The sequence below is a fragment of the Bombus flavifrons genome, chromosome 3, assembly GCF_040668555.2.
Source record: "Bombus flavifrons isolate JBK064 chromosome 3, iyBomFlav1_principal, whole genome shotgun sequence".
NCBI lineage: Eukaryota > Metazoa > Arthropoda > Insecta > Hymenoptera > Apidae > Bombus > Bombus flavifrons.
In genome coordinates, this window is record NC_138444.1 from 2,798,955 (window position 1) to 2,817,688 (window position 18,734).

The 18,734-nt window shown below is 37.9% G+C and overlaps 3 protein-coding genes across 6 annotated transcripts; 1 reads left to right on the plus strand and 2 right to left on the minus strand.

Moving 5' to 3' along the window:
* Positions 1-41: 41 nt before the first annotated feature.
* Positions 42-3,026, minus strand: PNKP (Polynucleotide kinase 3'-phosphatase). The gene is made up of 9 exons (XM_069132703.1): positions 2,886-3,026; positions 2,296-2,437; positions 1,698-2,206; positions 1,396-1,641; positions 1,256-1,324; positions 918-1,187; positions 561-842; positions 429-490; positions 42-372 (listed from the first exon to the last, which is right to left on the minus strand). Exons 2-9 carry the CDS (start codon positions 2,435-2,437, stop codon positions 249-251), a joined length of 1,704 nt encoding a protein of 567 aa, XP_068988804.1. The 5' UTR covers positions 2,886-3,026; the 3' UTR covers positions 42-248.
* LOC138190136 (tRNA (uracil-5-)-methyltransferase homolog A) lies at positions 1,098-5,264 on the plus strand. Of its 3 annotated transcripts, none has more exons than XM_069132701.1 (9): positions 1,098-1,222; positions 2,411-3,159; positions 3,345-3,503; positions 3,562-3,757; positions 3,837-3,964; positions 4,031-4,281; positions 4,401-4,593; positions 4,661-4,853; positions 4,926-5,264. In XM_069132701.1, exons 2-9 carry the CDS (start codon positions 2,866-2,868, stop codon positions 5,180-5,182), a joined length of 1,671 nt encoding a protein of 556 aa, XP_068988802.1. In that variant the 5' UTR covers positions 1,098-1,222; positions 2,411-2,865; the 3' UTR covers positions 5,183-5,264. The 3 variants fall into 3 exon arrangements, with proteins under 3 accessions (XP_068988802.1, XP_068988801.1, XP_068988803.1); XM_069132700.1 differs by having other exon boundaries at positions 1,101-1,222; positions 4,359-4,593; XM_069132702.1 differs by lacking the exon at positions 1,098-1,222 and having other exon boundaries at positions 3,016-3,142; positions 4,359-4,593.
* Positions 5,265-5,327: 63 nt separating this feature from the next.
* Positions 5,328-17,397, minus strand: LOC138190160 (uncharacterized). Of its 2 annotated transcripts, none has more exons than XM_069132750.1 (3): positions 16,844-17,397; positions 6,005-6,178; positions 5,328-5,878 (listed from the first exon to the last, which is right to left on the minus strand). In XM_069132750.1, exons 1-3 carry the CDS (start codon positions 16,985-16,987, stop codon positions 5,792-5,794), a joined length of 405 nt encoding a protein of 134 aa, XP_068988851.1. In that variant the 5' UTR covers positions 16,988-17,397; the 3' UTR covers positions 5,328-5,791. The 2 variants fall into 2 exon arrangements, with proteins under 2 accessions (XP_068988851.1, XP_068988850.1); XM_069132749.1 differs by having other exon boundaries at positions 5,999-6,178.
* Between the last annotated feature and the right edge of the window lie 1,337 nt (positions 17,398-18,734).

Sequence of the window (18,734 nt, forward strand, 5' to 3'; positions counted from 1 at the left end):
AAAGAAAATGTACGATAATAGTAAAACAATATACAAGTGGATAAATATAAAAAAAGAAGCTGTTTTATTAAAAATTATAAGCAAATACAGCTAATAATTTAAAATTTTTGACATCAAGTTATACAAACAAATTCGATATGTCAACTTATAAAATAATAATACAATACCTTATTCTATTTTACTAGAGACTAATAATTACAACACGTGTATTAATTAAATTAATTTGTACTTTGTAAACAAAATTTCATTTATCTTTCAAGCAAATACATTTCATAAAACTGACGATCTTCTTCTTTTCGAAATTTTGGAACGAAGTTTACATGAACAATTTCTGTAAATCCTTCCTCTAAACTTGGTTGCTGATAAGATTTCCTAAAAACATTTCAATATAATAAGCTTTGTATAAATTTAGTTTTGATTTTACTTACACATAAGAATTAATAACCAGGTCGTTAACTTTAACGTGACTAGGATCGGTTAATTCCCGAAACTGAAATAAAATATTTAGTATAGCATCTATATTGTAAATTTCGTTATATCACTCCAAATTAAACTATTACCTTATTGTTATGTTTTGCATGGTCAATACTTGTTAACATAACGAAGCATCTTACGGGTATGTTATATTTTTTCGCTACTTCGATATATCTCTGCCTTGACACGCAATCAGGATTAGTATTATCTATAACTACGCTATCTTTTTCGTTTATTTGTTTTTCCATTATAGTAATACATTTCTGCCAACTTCCCAAAGTATCTCTATTAACATATCCATAATGTTTTAAATAATTTCTTACAAAATGTGATTTCCCAGAACCAGGACAACCAACCATTAGAATGATCTAAACATATAAATTATATATAAGAATTACATGTTTAAGGATTACTTTCAAACAACGTTTAGTAAAAATTATTACTTCTTGATTGCTTGAAGTTATATTGCTTCCCGAGCATATCTCTCCATCCGGTAAATTTTTTGGATTAAATGTAGGCAATTCAAAATGGGCCTGTTTATGACCGAGAAAATGTTCCTCTGGCGTGTAAAATTTTAAACCCAAATTAAGTGCTAGCAATCGGTCAGCTGACGAATGATCTTTCTTTTTTCCAGGAGCCCAATTTTTTGGGCGTCCAGCTGCATCTCCAACGTAAAAGGAATTATCTTTATCAATTGATATAGAATCATTCTTCTGTAAAGAAATTATTCAAAATCAAAATTTCCATGGTAAGAATAACCGTTTTATAAAATAACCATTACCTCCTCTAGTTTTTGCCACATTCCAATTGCTGGTTTTCTATAGATGTTACTTCCAGTAGCTATAAATATCTGCAAATGAATTTTTAAATCACATATAAGATCATTCTACTTATTGTAAATTTATAGAAAAAGAAGTATACCTGTATTGGAACCCTAATTTTTTGTATTATATTTTTAAGTTTATTCTTGAAAAATTTTGGATTTATCTTTCCAGATCCAATAGATCCTTGATTAGTGAAAATTACTATTTTATAGCCATCGTTATGAAGTTTGTGTAATTTTTTTGGCACATCAGGATATATAAGTTGCCAATCATCATAATCCTTTGGAAATACTAAACCAGATTTTGTTTTTATTAAGGTTCCATCCATATCATATGCTGCTATCTAAAAATAAGAAGATTTACTCCATTCTTAAAAATGTCAATATTCCTTTAATTTACCTTTGAACGACTTTCCACACCCTGTGTTGTATATATTAATAATGCTCCACTTTCCTTACTTTCCCATGTGTCCTGAGCAGTATCTAAATCTATCATATTATCTGTATCTTCAAGTTTATCAGAAATTATTTTATTTCTGTTTATAAATTTCAAAATATCATGAGTATTTTTTATATGCTTCTTTTCTATTCGTGCTTCTTTTTCCTGAGTTTTGTGATCTTCATTTTGAATATTATCATCCTCAATTTTAACTATTTTATGAGAATTTTCTTCATTTTCATTACATATCTCTATGTCCCTATTTCTTTTCTTTGGTAAAATAGTTTTAAAAGGTGGAGGATTAAATTCAATTTGATAAATATGCTTTCCATATAAGATTTCTAAATTATCATCATGATCGCCTATAAATTTAACGTCCTTACGTGTTTTAAAGCCATTAAAACCACAGGGCCTAAGTCCAATTTGTTGGATAAAGACTTTGTGCTCCTCATAGTCTGCATATAGTTGTACTACAAAAAATAATACACAATGTACATTATAGATAAAGTACGAATCAAAATAATTGATAATTGCATAGAGCAAAGTGTAAAATTATAACCTTGTTGTCTAGAGCATTGTGTATCAGTAATATTTGTCTCTTCAGAACGACCCAATATAATTGATTTTTTATGTGGTAAATACACTGTCTTTAGTGTTTTATCATTGCTTTTCAGATAACAACTTTGAGCTTGCTGATTCATCTAGAAATAACACTATTAAGGTAGCGGTATGAAAATGATTGATAAGCAAAATAAACATTCAATAAAAGTCTGATATTCGATTTTTTTTGTATCTAATATCTTTTAATCGATAATAGGTCTATTAAGAATATCTTTATAGATATAAATAGCTGAATTAAAGTAATATAAATGTTTTATATTCATTCATTTATTCTTTTACGATATCTATCTAGAATGTTTTCTTATCCAAATCAAAGCCAATGGGCACAGTAATTTATACTGATCTCAGGTTAAGTGCGAACATAACCTGATATAACAGATGGAGTACACGAGTATCAAGGCCAGAAGAAAATAAGTGGCTGGATTAAATGTTTACATTTATTAGTAAAAATTGATATGTTCACTGAATCAATTACGTAAAATACAATTGAACAAAAGTTTTAAAAAATATGACTTCAAACGAACCTACCGAAGTAGAAAAGAATCCTTATGCATACCTCGAAAGAGCTGATTTTACGTCAGAAAAGTATAAAATTGAGGTACACGGGTTACCAAAATATTATGGAATTGGTGAATTTAAAAAGCTTTTAAATGAGAAGCTAGAGTTGCAGTCATGTAAAATAAAGCCACCAAAACGGAGCAGTGGATGGCTTTATGTATCTTTTAGAAACGAGGAGAATCGTCGGAAAGCTATAGAAATATTAAATGGGATTTTATGGAAAAATTGTAAGCTTAGTGCTCAGGTATTTTAATTTGGTGTTATATTATTTTACATATCTTCCTCTTAATCGATATGCAAAACATTTCTTACATATCGTAGTTCTTATTAAATTGAATGTAAATTATATCATGAAGATTTTATCAAATCTTGATACTTAGTATCATTATATGCATATGTGCATAAAGTATTTTTATCTATTAAAAATAGATTGCAAAACCTGCACCAGATCCATTTGTAAAAAGGAGACTAGAAGAAGAAACTATAAAGAAGCGTTTAAAATTAGATAAAGATGATCAAAATATATCCATAGAAGATAAAGTTAAATTAACTACAATTCCCCTTTGGGAAATGCCTTATCCAAGTCAAGTAAGAGAATACGAGATAAAGTGTATATAATAGAAACTTGAGAATAATGTGCTTTTAGTTGGAACTGAAACAAAAAGAAATGAGTTTGATTCTATCAACTATTTGTAAACAAATGTTGAAAGAAAGTAAGGGTGATCTTTTAGATTGGTTAAATCATCAAAAAACTAAATATCATGGATTGCCTTGTGAATTGCTTCCCATTTTGAGTACAGATACAATCACAGAGTACAGGAATAAATGTGAATTTACAGTTGGTAATTCCATATATGAAATTTATTTATCTTTCTGATAGATTATGATAAATATATCATGTATAATATCAATTTAATTCAGGTAAAAGCGAAAAAGAAGATGAAGTTGTAATAGGATTCAGATTATCTAGTTATGCAGCTGGTTCCACGGCAGTGGGACCTATTGATAATCTTTGTCACATTCCTAACACAATGAAAGTTGTAGTTAAGGTAAGTTGCTTAGGTTTCTTCCAATTTGAGTTCTAAGATTTGTTTTTTGTATTGAGAGTATTTTAGGTGCTTGAAGAGTTCATAAAAAGTACTGAATTAAAGCCTTTCGATCCAGTTGATCATAGTGGGTATTGGAGACAAGTTACTGTTAGAAGCACTCTTTGCAACGATCTGATGGTAATAGTGGGAATGCATCCACAAGATTTAAGCTCAGAAAAATTAGAGGAATTACAATTGCAACTCAAAACTTTCTTTGAAACCGGAAATGGCGTACAAGCACGAGTAACATCGTTATATCTTCAAATAATGAAACTAAAGTATGATAATTGGCAGAGTGTTCAATAGCTAACTAAGTTCCGTTCACCCAATTAAGTTGCTTTTTATTTCTAATTAGAAGCGTCGACGGAAACAGTGAAAACAATTTTTATCACATTAGCGGAACGAAATACATAGAGGAAATGTTGTTGGGTATGAAATTTCGAATATCTCCTCAAGCGTTCTTTCAAGTGAACACGTTAGGCGCTGAAGTATTGTACAAAGCAGCGATTGATTTGGCAAAACCGACCGTGGATACTGCGCTTCTGGATATCTGTTGTGGTACCGGAACGATAGGCCTTGCATTTTCAAAGGTATCAAAAATAATCAATAATTAAATAAAACATCATATGGACAAGAAATAGATACAAACGATTTTAGTATTGTGGCGAGGTGTTTGGAATAGAAATGATAGAGGATGCTATCAAAGACGCGAAGGAAAACGTTGTCGCGAACGAAGTATCAAACTGCGAATTTTTTGTTGGTAAAGCCGAAGATGTTTTGTCCCCTGTAATTCGGAGAACCACTAAGGCCGATATTATCGCTGTCGTGGACCCACCGCGAGCCGGACTTCGTAAGACATCGTTAACGTAATTTTTGTTAACTTTGACGAAAATATGTATAAGTATAAACATGTTTGTTCCAGATCAAAGAGCGTTATTGACTATGCGCAAGGCGAAAAAATTATCGAGACTAATATATATATCTTGTGATCCTCGAGCAGCTGCAAAAAATTTAGTGGATCTAGCTAGACCCGTCTCAAAGCAATACACCGGTGAACCTATGGTGCCGATAAAAGCTGTTGCTGTAGATATGTTTCCATATACCAAACATTGTGAATTAGTTCTATGTTTGGAAAGATTATCCACAGCCATGAAAGCACGTGATTGTACGGAGCGATAATTGACGATATTTGCATATTTCGTTCTTGTAACGTTTCTCTTTTAATAAATGATACGAATAAAAGTATCGCCTCTCGCGTGTACGGCTTGTAATCTGATTAATTATTCCCCCTATTGAAATAGACTTACCTTCTAGGCGAATTATTCGGGGAATCAGGATACGATGGGTAATGTTAGGGCATATGTCATGCATGAATAAGGAATTGCTTAAATTTTGAAGCAATCGAGTGAATACGGTTCATCCAGTTTGATGCACTTTAAGTAGATACGTTTAATCGATACTTGTATGTCGAACGCTTTATAAACCAGAATGATATATATAAGCTGACACACTGTTTAATACAACTGTTGCTTTCACTGTGATTAATAACGGATAAGAGAAAGGAACAGCATCGAAGAGGTAGACAAATAGATTCGATAATTCGAAGGCTGACAAGTGGTAAGTCCGATTCATAAGAAAAGATAGAATCATTTTTGGACTTAGGGTGTATAGTTTGACCTGAGTTTGTGTTTTATTTGTTTCTCTTTTGATCGGGAAAAGCATGCGAGGAATTTCGTGGTCGAATCGGGTTTCGAAGTCGCGGTGTAGACTGGTTACGTTGGTTCATTATCACTTTCTCTTGAAGCATGTTACAGCGTTGAAGTAACAACGCCAGTAAACCCGTCCTTTTGCCTGTCCGCGCCGTTGAAGGTCCATCTGTATAACAAATGAAAATTGATTTCGAAAAATTCACTTTTGCATAAAGGACGTAGCTTTCCGAACGAATTTGTTAGAGAGTACATGCAAAGAAGTATGTAAGGCAAGTTGTAATGCGACCTTCACCGTTTGGTCGTCCGTTGCAGGAATGTTTTGCGAATTTCCCACCGGCAAGTGAGGCCCCGATGACCTCGGCAACGTTCTGCCTCCGAGTTCTCCTCTGTTCTGGTTGTCCACCACTTTTTGCAACGCGACCATCAATTGATCGAACAAAAGAGCCGCTCTCTTTGGCACTACCACCTGGAAAAGAAAGTTTGATTCGATCAAGGGAAGGATCGGTGTGATAATAACGCTTACCACGACTTGCGGTATTCACTAGTATGGTAATTACACGTGCGTAGGATTTACGCGATAATTAATTGAATGGTATCAAGCGGCGTGGACTGTAATACACGGACACAAGGTGGTTCTGTTGTTATCCTGCTCGTTTTCATCGATCTTTCGCGTCCCTTACTCCTGATATTTAATGTTTACGCCAATTAAAATTAATTAGACCGGAGGATAATTGCCGTGGAGTTTTAACGCTGAATCACGCCACCTGACGTGAATCTCCTGCTGATTTTCTTTCACATTTCTCGCTTCACGTTTCTGGGATAAAGCCCAACCAGGGTGAAAATAGGATCTAGGAAATTCTCTTCCATCTTCCGCTAATTTTAACCGTTGCCGATCCCTATTCTGTCATATTAATAATTCCGTTTCGCACGAATTCGACTTGTTAGTATTTTTATCAATCGTAAAGTTTCCGAGAAATAGCAGAAAGGCAGGAGTTTACTTTAAATAAACGGAGGAAAACCCACGTAATTTTCGTTCGAACAACTTTCTTGCGATATCAGTTGATGAATATCTGTTTCTTCGCGACAAATTATCTTCTCCAACGGAAACGAACAGTATCGATAGCCCATCTCTTTGTATTTTCCATTTGTAATCTGTAAGCTTGTCAACTTCTCGATTACTTTGACGAACTAACAATAAGAAAGGCGGATTTATAACACGTTACATACAGTTTTGTTAGAGATTAATCTTTCTTTAACTCGACAATTGGCAGAAATCAATGTTTCTAAGACGTAAAATATAAATCTTAAGACGATCGCGAGATTATACAATATATCTTACAGTTTGGTAGCAATAATTGTTTCATTTCGAGAAAATTAATCGAAAATAAGATGTCGAGAACACGGAATATACGTATTTGAAGGATTTAACGAGCCAAAGGATTCCACTCGATTATCTCGTCGTTGCTCGAAGCTTTCCGAAAGTTGGCAACTCGATGCAGATCTAATTATCGCCTTCATTACACGTTTCAAATTAGTTAGCCAATTTGCTCGACTATTATATCATTTGGGTTCCTCTTCGACCAAGGCAAGTTACATCTTACCAAAGCGTATCGGAGGGAGCAACGAACGTTCACATTTCTTCTTAGTCATCGGGTGTATCGTAAAGTAATCGTATATCCATAATATAGAGATAAAATTGACCGCGATGCGATTAAACGGATCTAATGGATTTAATTCGCAATAATATAAAATAAAATAAAAGATAACGGAACTAGCTGGGTCAGGATATTTTCAATTTCCTGTGACGATGGAAACCGGTGACCAGCAAAATTTTGATTTCCCACGGAAAAGTAAGCCGACGTGCATGTAACGTACACACGCCGAGGTAAATAAACACGGTTCTTTCTTGCTGTTATACGACCCGAGCGATTTCCCACAGGATTCTCAATCGGCTTTTATTTACTCGTGACGTATCATAAAAATCGTGACAACTGGAATTCGACAAAAAGTCGTACAAACGGATGACTGATCTGTAACATTTGCGGAAACATAAAAACCACTGGTTTGCAGATATGCCAAGCGATTTTTCTTCCTGCGAATTCTTCCTTACTCGTCCCAAGAAAGCTCTCTTACCTATTTCTCTTTTGATTCCCTGCAAACGGACTGTCAACTATGCCGGCTGATTTTCCCTCCGTCATTCGTTGAAAAGAAAACAATTTACTAGCAATGTTTTATTATGCTCTTGCTAAATAGAAAGAAAGTGGTATTCGGGAATGAACTGAATAAGAAAAGGTCGGTTCAAGTTTTGTTCGCAGATGGTTAGCTCGAAGCGACGCAGGGCAAAAGTGAAGAACGAAAATGTCGCCGATGACAGTAACACGCGAACAGCTGGAAAAAGTCAAAAGTAATTAAAATTCTCTGCCACCAATCGACAACAGCGTACAGAAACTTGCACGTAATTGAAAAAGAAGCATCGAGCAAAGGCGTCTTTATCCTACGGTCGTCCCGCTGGTATTAGAAACAATCGAAGAAGAAATACACGAAGCAAATATCTCTTCCTTCTTTCGAACACGCTGACATTAGCAAATCCGATAAGAACTTATTAATGGGCTTACTCGGAACCTTTTCGTAGATTTAGTCTCAAGCAAGCACTGCTTTGTCCAACGTACTGTCGCGTACAAGTACGCGAGTGAACATTTTATATAAACTATGCGCGAATATACGCATGAATTAATGGCAAATTAATGCTCAGATATAAAATATTAATTATCTATTTTAATTCTTGTTATTATTATTTATTTATTTAATTACGAACAGCCGGCACTCTTCGATACAATAAGGAAATACGATAACATAATACGAACAGATAATTGCGATTAGTAACAAAGACAGGTAATAAATGATGCGAAAGTAATATCAGTGAATTACGCAACGTTTTAACATTTTCCAGCATTTCTAGTACTTTTAACACTTTTCTCAAATGCAGGAAGCGATTCGCGAAAAAAGTCTAATCTAAAAAGTCTAAAAATAAAAAGATTTTGCACAGGAATGTGTGAAGAACTGGGCATCTCCTAAAAAACATATTTATATTTAGGTAAATACGCGATCTAACAATTCTTTTATTGCGTATTAACTTTTGAAGGTAAATTTTGTTATCCTACGTGTCATGTCTATTGAAGTATAAAATTGCCCTGAGTCTGTGTTTTTCCAGCTAAAGTACGTTGTACTAAAAACAGCAATTATCCATGTATTTTTGAGCGGCAATGAAGGTTTACAAAGTCTGAAAAAAAGAACGTTAGCAGATACGTATTTACTGGAGAAATTGAGGCTGTAGTGCAGAGTGTAAGAAGATATCGAACGACTTCAATCGCGCAACTTTCGATTCTGTAAACGATTTTCAATAACCTTCGAATGTCCTCGGAGCCAGTACGTAGTTGAGCGGTGGTGTCATTTTATTGGTAAATGTCTATCGAATATGGAGGAATTTACTTGAAATAAATTTATCGAACTTTGATTTATCGAGTAATGAAAGATGATCCCGATGGAACTTGGACAAAATTAAACCTCTTTCGTCGATGCCGAAACCACTGCTCACCGCTGAAATTTTCTCGTCTCTTAAATAATTCCTTTTAATTGGAACGCATCGATGTCCCAGCCGTAACACAAATTTCATTGTGCAAGGTGGAAGCGAATCGATTACATTTCATTCGAGTCTCTCTTAGTAAATATATTGAAATTCTTTGAACTTTTAAAAATATCTCTCTCTTTCTACAATAGATTAAGGAAGGAATAAATTGTCAAAATAACAAGTTATTTTATCTCGAATACACACTAATGAATTCATTTACTAGTATGCTATCTATTCTATCACTCGTTCTTTGATCAGATTGTGTAATATATTATGTATAACTTATCGTACTTAGTGACGTGTCATGCACGCGTCATCCATTCGTGGATCCACTTTCGAATGGCACGAAACGTCGAAATTACAATTGCCAGGGTTAGTCGAGAATTTCGAGAAGTACGCGTTAACGCGAAGACAAATGTTCTCTCGCGCGCGTGTAATGTATCGTAACATGTGGCTCACGAGCATATCGCATCTTTGAAAAACAGATAAACGAGCAACATTTTATCCATCTTGTCCGGTCTTTTTTATTTTAACATGATGAGCGAACTGTGTCACGTGCCAAAAGAAAAGAGCTTAGTCACGATACAAAGAGCAAAGTGGATTCTATCTTCAGGATTATGTAAGGAACATCTTCGTAAAACGGGACAAAAAACCGATAGAGTTTGATCTGTTTTTTATAGCGATCGAAGGAAAGGACACTTTGTAGAATCTGTGGGAAAATGACACGCGTGTTAGGATTACGAGTTGGACAACAAAGAGGATAGTTAATAACCATTGACTACAAAAGGCTGAGCTGATCCTTGATGCGTTTTTAGGATACAGTAGAGAGCTGCTTGTTACTCGCGCGATCGCTCGATCGTCGCTGAAAACTTTAATTAAAATCGATGCTTCTAACGTGACTCGAACGCTCCATCTATCAAATATCGTGAGCTTTGTTCTTAGCGCGATCAAGCGCGATAACGCGTCGTCCGATTATTGTATCATTGTCGGCCCTTATCGCTAATTTAATCACAAATGCGTGGACATCGAAGCTTTGTCCCTTATCGATAATTAAATTCCGAATGGGCGCCGATGCGATGCGATACGATCGACAAACACACCGAACAGAGTCAACGGGAACCGGATGTTCCAAGGTTCTAACGGATCGTTTACCGAAAATTTTCTAGTTTTATTCTACGCCGTACATCGATCGTTAGAGATTCGATTCGTCGTGTTCCTTTCACCCATTGACTTTCAGTGACCAATTTTTTACGGCGTTTAAGACCTCCGGGGTTAATACTCTTCCGGCGGACCGTAGTTCCGTTTCTTTTCTTTTTACTTTCGTCGGACAAAAGAACTATTTTCGTGCGATAAAGCTCGTCTACCTACGAGCGCAAATCGTAGTCACCGAGGCAATTGCAAAACGCAAGCTATCATTACGTGGGCATTCGTCACGCCAAAATGAGTATAATTGTTGACGGCATAGCGGCCGCCAAAGTCATCTATTTAGTTGTTTCAATGCCGACAGGCCAAGTATCGTAATCGTTTTACCGGCTCGCGTATCGTCGAACAATATTCGCGTGTTAAACACTATTTCCAGCCAATTTCTTTATCGCTAATTTTAGTAACCGACGAACATTGCACGGAGGGCAACACAGCCGGATGGTCGTCGCGCGGACAAAGACGGACAAATTAATCGATTTATTTCGAGTTGGAGAGAGTTGGCGCTGTTCTGCGTAAATGCGTGCATACACGTACGTACGTGCGATCCAAATGAATTTGTTGTTCGTTTTAAATAGATATGGAAATGGCTAATGGAACACGTAGTCGTTCGATTGCGATGCGTTGGCGGCCACTGCAGGAAAAAGGAAAAAGAAGAAACAAACGGAGAAGAAAAAAAGAGCGTTTTTATATATATGAGAATAATTCTTCCTTACGGAAAATCTTGTACGTATAGAGTTTCGTATATTTTTGTGCGTTCAACAGTCGACAGTATATCTAGAAATAACGTGGGCGACGTATCTTCGTTTAATTAAGCATATCATTCAAGTTTATTTTTTCTTGTTCGGCAGACGAAACCGAGCGACGCCTAATCGTAAGTATCGCGATAAACTAGTTGATTACATGTTGGGTCGCTAGATTGCCGGAAAATCGAGGGGAATTTTCACGGTAAGGGAAATTGAATGGGTCAAGGAACTGGAAAAATAGTTTCAGTTATCGTTCCAGGAAAAAATAACCGCGGGAATGAAGTTTTAATGATGCACAGCCCACGCGTCTATCTTTGCCTGTATTTTCTTTCTTCGAAATTTTCCAAACGTTGCTAGAGAGTTTCCTTGAGAAGAAGAAGAAACGGCCATTTGACGATCATTGCTGAGTCTGTTACTTCGCTCGACTATACTCTTAGAAAACGAAAGCGTAGTTACATTATACGTGCACTCGATCGAAATAGCTTTCTTAAAGCCTTCGTAAAAGCAACGTCGAATCCACTTTCGTTTTAAAAGTTGACTCGTCTCGTTGAAAACGCCGCTGCAACGAGTGTGACGAGCAACAATGACCACTGAGCGATTTACGATCAGCCTAACTCTCGAAACGTTGAATTATTTTGAATTTTACACACGCTGCTACTTTCCTTTCAAAAAACGGATCGTATAATGGATTAACGTCGATGCTTTTACCGATATGGATGCAACACTTGCAACCAAAGAGAATTCATTCGTCGACAAATTCGAAAAGCCTGTCGATCTCTTCCGACATAACCTTCGCGCGGATCGGACCATGTGTTGCTTTCAATATCGTCACGTCGACATACTCGTGTGATAACTCAGTCTATTTGAAATTTTAGCATCGACCGACGCACGCCACGGGACGCTATACGTATGCACCTGTACGACGCATCACGTTGCTCGAAACTTGCGTCGAGTGCAATTTCATTCGCGTTAACGTGCGCGGTTTCGAAGAAAGTTTCAACGTTTTTCTTACGCCGGAACAAACAATCACTGTAAATCGTTGTTTTGCGAGCGCTTAAGGAGATCGCGACCGCCCAAGCAGATGCTTCGCCGCATAAATACGCGTTAAAAAGCAGCCGCGAGATGCTGAAAATGAAGAAGAAAGAATGCGTAGGCGTATGTCGGGGAAAATTTATGGTTCGAGATATTTGCACCGTTGCGTGGAATCGAAGCGCATCGTTCGCGAAGGTACGCGCGAAGTGCGCTCGCTATACACCGAAGGAACGTTTCTGCGTTTCGAAATTCGGGCTAACGAAGCAAACAAAAGTATTGGGTTGACAACTAAGCGATTGCGGATTTTGTCAATACCACCTAATGACAAAATCCGCAATCACTTAGTTGCCAACCCAATAGTACGCTTTTAATAAAACGCATCTTATGCGTATAAGGATGACGTTGCGACAAAAACCAAAATCGAATCGGCAAAACTCGAATACAGGTGCAAAGTAACAGATACGGTAGCTCACAAAAATATTCGAACACTTGTCGCAGAAAATTTGGACGATTATGCGCGAACTTATTGAAATTTCGTTAGCACTGTAACGAATTAATAAAAAAAAGTATACCTAAAATTAAGACATCTACAGTATGAACAGTGATGTTAAACGTACAATTAGTATGGAAGATGGTCCGACTAAATATCGTGGTTTATGAATATATTGCGTCCCTTCCAATAAATATCTTGTGACGTTTATATACATTTTCAGATTCGCCACAAATTTGATCAATATCATCGCGATAGCCGTGTTCCGTTACAGCATTAACGAGACCTCAAAATGTTCCCTATAGTATGTATCATCTTCTGCAAAATTCTATCTTTCTGTAACCGTTTGAGAAAAAGAAAATATTAAGACGTTTCTAGAGCGACGGTTGACAGTCGAGAAACGCATCGAAAGATAGAAAGCTTCGTCTAATCTTGACAGTGAGAGAACGATCGTCTCCTGCCGCAAATAATTCGACGACGCGGCGTTGAATCGATTTAACGATGATTAAAGTCACGTTGATGACACGTTTTTATTAGCCGGCACATAAAAGTTATTGCCGCGAAGTTGCCGATGGCGGAAAGATGAGCTCCGAGCACAACAACGAGACGCGCTTCTTTAGGTATCACGTAATCCAAACGAATTGCTTGACCGCGAAACTTCTCTCCTCTGCTTTGTACTTTGTCTCATTATTTTCTCGTATTTTATCGACAAACGATAGTAATAACGTTCAAGGCGTATCCTCCACATCAAGATAGAAACATTCCGGCAGATCGAAGACGAATAGTCTCGTAGAAGGATCGAAGAAATTGAAACGCCGGAGTTTAAATGTGTCGAAGTTGCCGATTGAAACTTATTCGGATGACACAACTCAATGCGACATCCTTTCAGAGACTTTAACGCTGGAAATATCAACCAGTGTCTTAACTCGCCCCTTGACACTCTATGTGAAAGATTAGAGCGAAATCCGAAATTTCTTTCTCTCGCGGTACATCTGGTGAGAGCAATTGGATTCGTATCAAATGGCAAACCTATGTTTCCTCGATCGACATTTAAGAAATTTAATCGACCGATCCGAGGAAAATTTGTCCTGGCGTTCAGTTGCTTCTAAGTATTGATTTCATCTGAACGAAACAGTGTGAATTTTGGCCTGCATCATATATCATAGGGTCGTAATCTTGTTAACTCCTTAACGAAGAAAAATAGGTGGGTGACCTTTGTCGGAAGAGATAGGAAAGGAGACAAACGGTGACAATCTCTACAACGTTGGGCGAATAAAATGTTGCAAAAAGACATTGATACGACTCGATGTATATAAATATAATATAAATTACAATAATTCCTCTGACGTCATTCCTCAACAATACCAGCAGATATCTAAACCGTAGGTTTCAATCGGACGTGCAAGCATACGAATTTAATTGTATCGTACAGCGTAGACGAATAACATTAATGACATGGAGACGAGTTCGAGTAAATAGCAAATATCGAGCGAAACGAAAGATGGAAGGGACAGCCAACTCGTCATTGTCATTACATATATACATATATTATATATATATGTATATATAATTGGCCAAAAAAGTCGTACAAGGTAATTATCGTACGTCGTGAAAAATGTGTCTACCTCGGGTCCAAAAGCTGATCGTTTGCGGGATTAACCAATAATTAATAGAAAGCAGCGTACGTATAGGGTGACTAATTAGCGTAAAGTCAACGGGGCAGACTAGCGTTGCCTTATTTCGTCGGTGGAACGTAAATATGATTAATGCAGTTGGAAATAATTCATTAATTAAGTGGTTCAGCTTCGAGGCAGACGTCTGAATTAACGCGCATGGATTGCGACTAAACGGGCGAACGACAAGTCGAAGTTGTTCATTTCGAATTGAATCGGGAGACAGTTTCGATTTTACTCGAACGAGCTGTCTAGCGGAGGATTATTAATTGACGACGATTCGAAGAACGAGAACAATTTGCAAGAATAGCAGAACGAAAATTACTACGCGAAAGGGATTAATCGAACGATTAATTAATCGGTAGAAAATCCGACCGATTAATAGTAAGTATTGTAATTGAATTCCGCGCGACCCGACGTCGCGTCGCTTCCATTTCGTTTTAATTTCATCGGTAATTGTATGGAAACTTTGAATAAGGGTTCATAGAACATTTTGGTTGAAATTGAATTAACAGCAAAATGCAATTCTATAATACTTGTCGATCGTTTTAGTACACGCAGAGTGCAGATATTTCTTCGAAAGGCGATGTAACGTCGAAAACAAGAAGCACGTTTCGTGCTTGAAACTTGTGGAATTGCGAGCGTAATTTAAAAACTACTTCATCGGAAAATTTTCTAACTTGAAATCGATCGATCGCGTCGGAAGATCCTCAAATTTGTGTATTGTATCCATTAAACGTTTAATCGTAATTTGAAGTTTATCAACTTCCGAGACGGAACCAAGTTGATCTTCGTACGAACTTTGCTATTCGTACTTTGTTAACTTTAAAAATGTCGATGGTCTCTACTGTTGTCCTTTCGCAATGTTTTTTTTTTTTTTTTTTTGAAAAGAGAAAAATCGTATTCGAAGGTAAATTTTTAGGTTGGTTAAACGTAGCGGTTAAAGATTTTCGGGAAACGACGCTCGAACGTACTAGTCAGAGAGGATTGCACGGTGCGTCGTACGTTCGAAACTTTCCTGTTTTATTGTTCTGCGTGTAAATCGATAAAAACATCGTCGCATCGACGTTGACGTAGATTTAAGATTAATCCGAAGAATCTTCAACTGTTGCGCTTTATTCGACGCGAAAGCTTGAAATGCAATCATGCATTGACTTGGCCGATGAATATCAGTAAAAGGTACGCTAGCACGTTTGAAAGACGTGTACGATTGGTCGGCGAAAAGTGGAATATCATTGAATTGATTCAACGACAACGAGCTTCCGCGTTCAGCGCCACGGAGCAAACAAAAATGAGAAAACGCTCGACACCGGCGACAGTAATATTCTCAGCTTACGCAAAACCCTCGTTTACCGCAAAACAAAGAAAGCTGCGAAAATGAATCTACCAAGTAATAAAGAAATTCAAGAAGAATGAAATTTCAGGCGGATGTCAGAAGAGATGAAAATTGTGGGAAGCGAACGACAAAGAATTGGATATTCTATCGCACGATTACTAGATGGAACCTATATACTTTACGTTTGGAATCGAAAGCAAAGGCGACTATATCGATCTTCCTTCTCGACGATCCATCCTTTGTATTTCCGATCACGAACTTTTCCAAGCTATTTCGTTTTTCGAAACACTGTTACGAAACAAATCGAACGATATACCAGCAAGTTTTATGTTTGTTGTCGAAGTTTCACTCTTTCTCCACACATTTTCAGTTAAATGCGATTTTGTAGGAAACACGATGAATCGATGTTCTTCGAAGACAATCACGTTATAGCTTTCTCGAAGACGCTTACGGTAAAATGAAAATTCGTAAAACGCAAACACAAAGATAAACAGAGACACGGAGAAGGGAGAATCTAGCGGAAGAGCATGCGATTCTACTTGTTGATTGTGATTTAAAATCGCCCTCCGTTTACTTCCCTTGCGAAATCGACTGGAAGAGAATGAAAATTTACGACCGCCGCAAACAAATTTCTCTAATTTGCGGTAGCTGAGATGTTGCCGGTAAAATTCGTTCGAATCGAACGGGACAAAGACCGGAATGGTTATAGAATTCGATCGTCGCATCGAACATCGTTTGTAAAGCTACGCTACTACATCTTATGCGAATTAAAACGACGTAGGAATCCACGAGCGATCTAGACAGGACGATACTCGTGGCTAAAATATTAAGAAAAGTCGTCCGATTGTCCCTTCGACTACGATCTTGTACGTCCACTCCCATTTCGATGTAACTTTACCTTTCTTTTGACGTGACCATCGGTCAATCTACGAGTTCACGTAGCCACGTAGTGCTTTTCGTTACGATGAACTATGACGTAACAAAGGAACAAGCAAACAAGTTTCGTGAATGTTTCGAGTTACTCACCGGATACTCGTCGTACTTGGTCGAATAGTCGGGATAATCGAGATTCGTTGGCGCGTTCCTCTTGCTGAGAGCACGCTGGCCGATAGTACCACCGATTATGGGCACCATCGCCACTAACATCAATGGAATCACTCCGTTGCCCATTTATATTTGTATTTTGCTTCTTCGTTTGCCGAATGATCTCGCGGTTCTCGAGTAAAACTACAGCATCCGTGAGTACACCTTTTGCGAATCGATCGTTTCTTTGCTTGGATCGAAGGAAGCTTTCCCGCGATGGAACGATCTCACTCCAGATCTTGACCGAGATGCGATCGGAATTACGGTGATTCGAAACTCTTCTTTAATCAGCCTTATCTATTTATCTTAACGTTTCGAGCCAAGAAGAAGGACGAGCGCGGCGGCTTTCCGACTCGATTCGTTTGCAAGTTGAGAAGCAGCGTGCGACACCTCGAATTTCTAAACTGGCAAAGGATACCAAACGATGGTTATCGACGATGTCCTGTACGTGGGTTATTGCAGAAAGACGAAGGATGTACTCGAGGACGCAATGTGACGCCTCGAGCGGCAACCGCTCTCCTATATACTTCGTACGCGTGCTCGATGTTACGCAGGCGCTGGAAATGTTCGTCCAATTCGGGAAACCGCGCGCGTTATCCTGCCATTCTGACGCACATTTTCTCCCGCACGAGGTTCGATCTTGCGAGCGCGAATGTCGGAAAAACATCGAAAATGATCGTCTTCGTAAATAAATATGTCGCCCCAACCCTCTCTCGATCTTCCTTATCATAACGGAGAAACGTAATGGCAAACTATATAATCGGCCGAACATGCAGGTTGAGAATCATCGGCGAATCGGAAACTGGGCAAAAAGGTGGCGTAGAGTCGACGTACAAGTCGAGCATACTCGCAGGGATTGAAAATTGTACGTAACGAGTTTAGTTGAGTTGATTTCACGTATACGCGCCAACGCGCTACTCACTAAAAGTTGAGAAACGCGAACTCTCTTATAAATTCAGTCGCGTTTCAAAACTTGAGAACTTGTTGGAAAGATGCAGTTGGCAAATTTGCCGCGGTGCTATCCGACTTGTGGCCAGTCTCGTTAGGGAATAGATCGTGACTACAAAGTCAAGAATTGATCAGGGAATTGTAACTCTGGTTGGAAACTCCGAAAATTTCTCGCTGCAAATGGGATCTTAATCTCCGCCTTTGGCTTTTCGCTCGCTCTCTCACCGAGTTCCCTTCCTAATAACAGAGTTCGCGTCTCTTCGTCCTTTTATTCTCGATTAATCGGACTGCTTCTCGGAAACCTCCGAGGTCTTTCCTCCGTTATACACCCTGTTTTCGCTTTAGCCTAGCGCTTAACGTGAAGTTATGGCAAGTTTCGACCCAGCGATCAAAAACATTCGTTCGTGTTCCTTTAACGTAAATAGACAACTTGTTCGTAAACTCATTTACACCGAAAGAGCTTCTTCGCGACGAACGCGAGCAAAGGGTTCACCGAATAGTCGCCACACGGCGAAAGAATGCTAACTAAATGTTTAACTAAAATTTTAAGAAAGAGAGGAAAGAACGAACATTCGCTTGCTTCATCTAAACGCAGCTGTACGCGTGATTACTCGAGCCTCGCATTTGTCTCCGACGATGTTCAACGCGAGCTGACTGCACGAGTGTTACAACGAAAGGCGAGAAACGAGTGTCGCTGGAGTAGAATCGCAAATGCGACAGGTGGTTCGTGAGGAAGAATTGGACTCGTTCAATCAAGCGACTTTCGGTGTCACGTGCCGGCCACAATTAACGACTAATAACGTTGCGGTGAAGTACGTGACGGACGTGAAGTTACTTCAATTTCCTCGATGGATTTTATTCTCCTGCCGAATTTTTTTTCATCCTG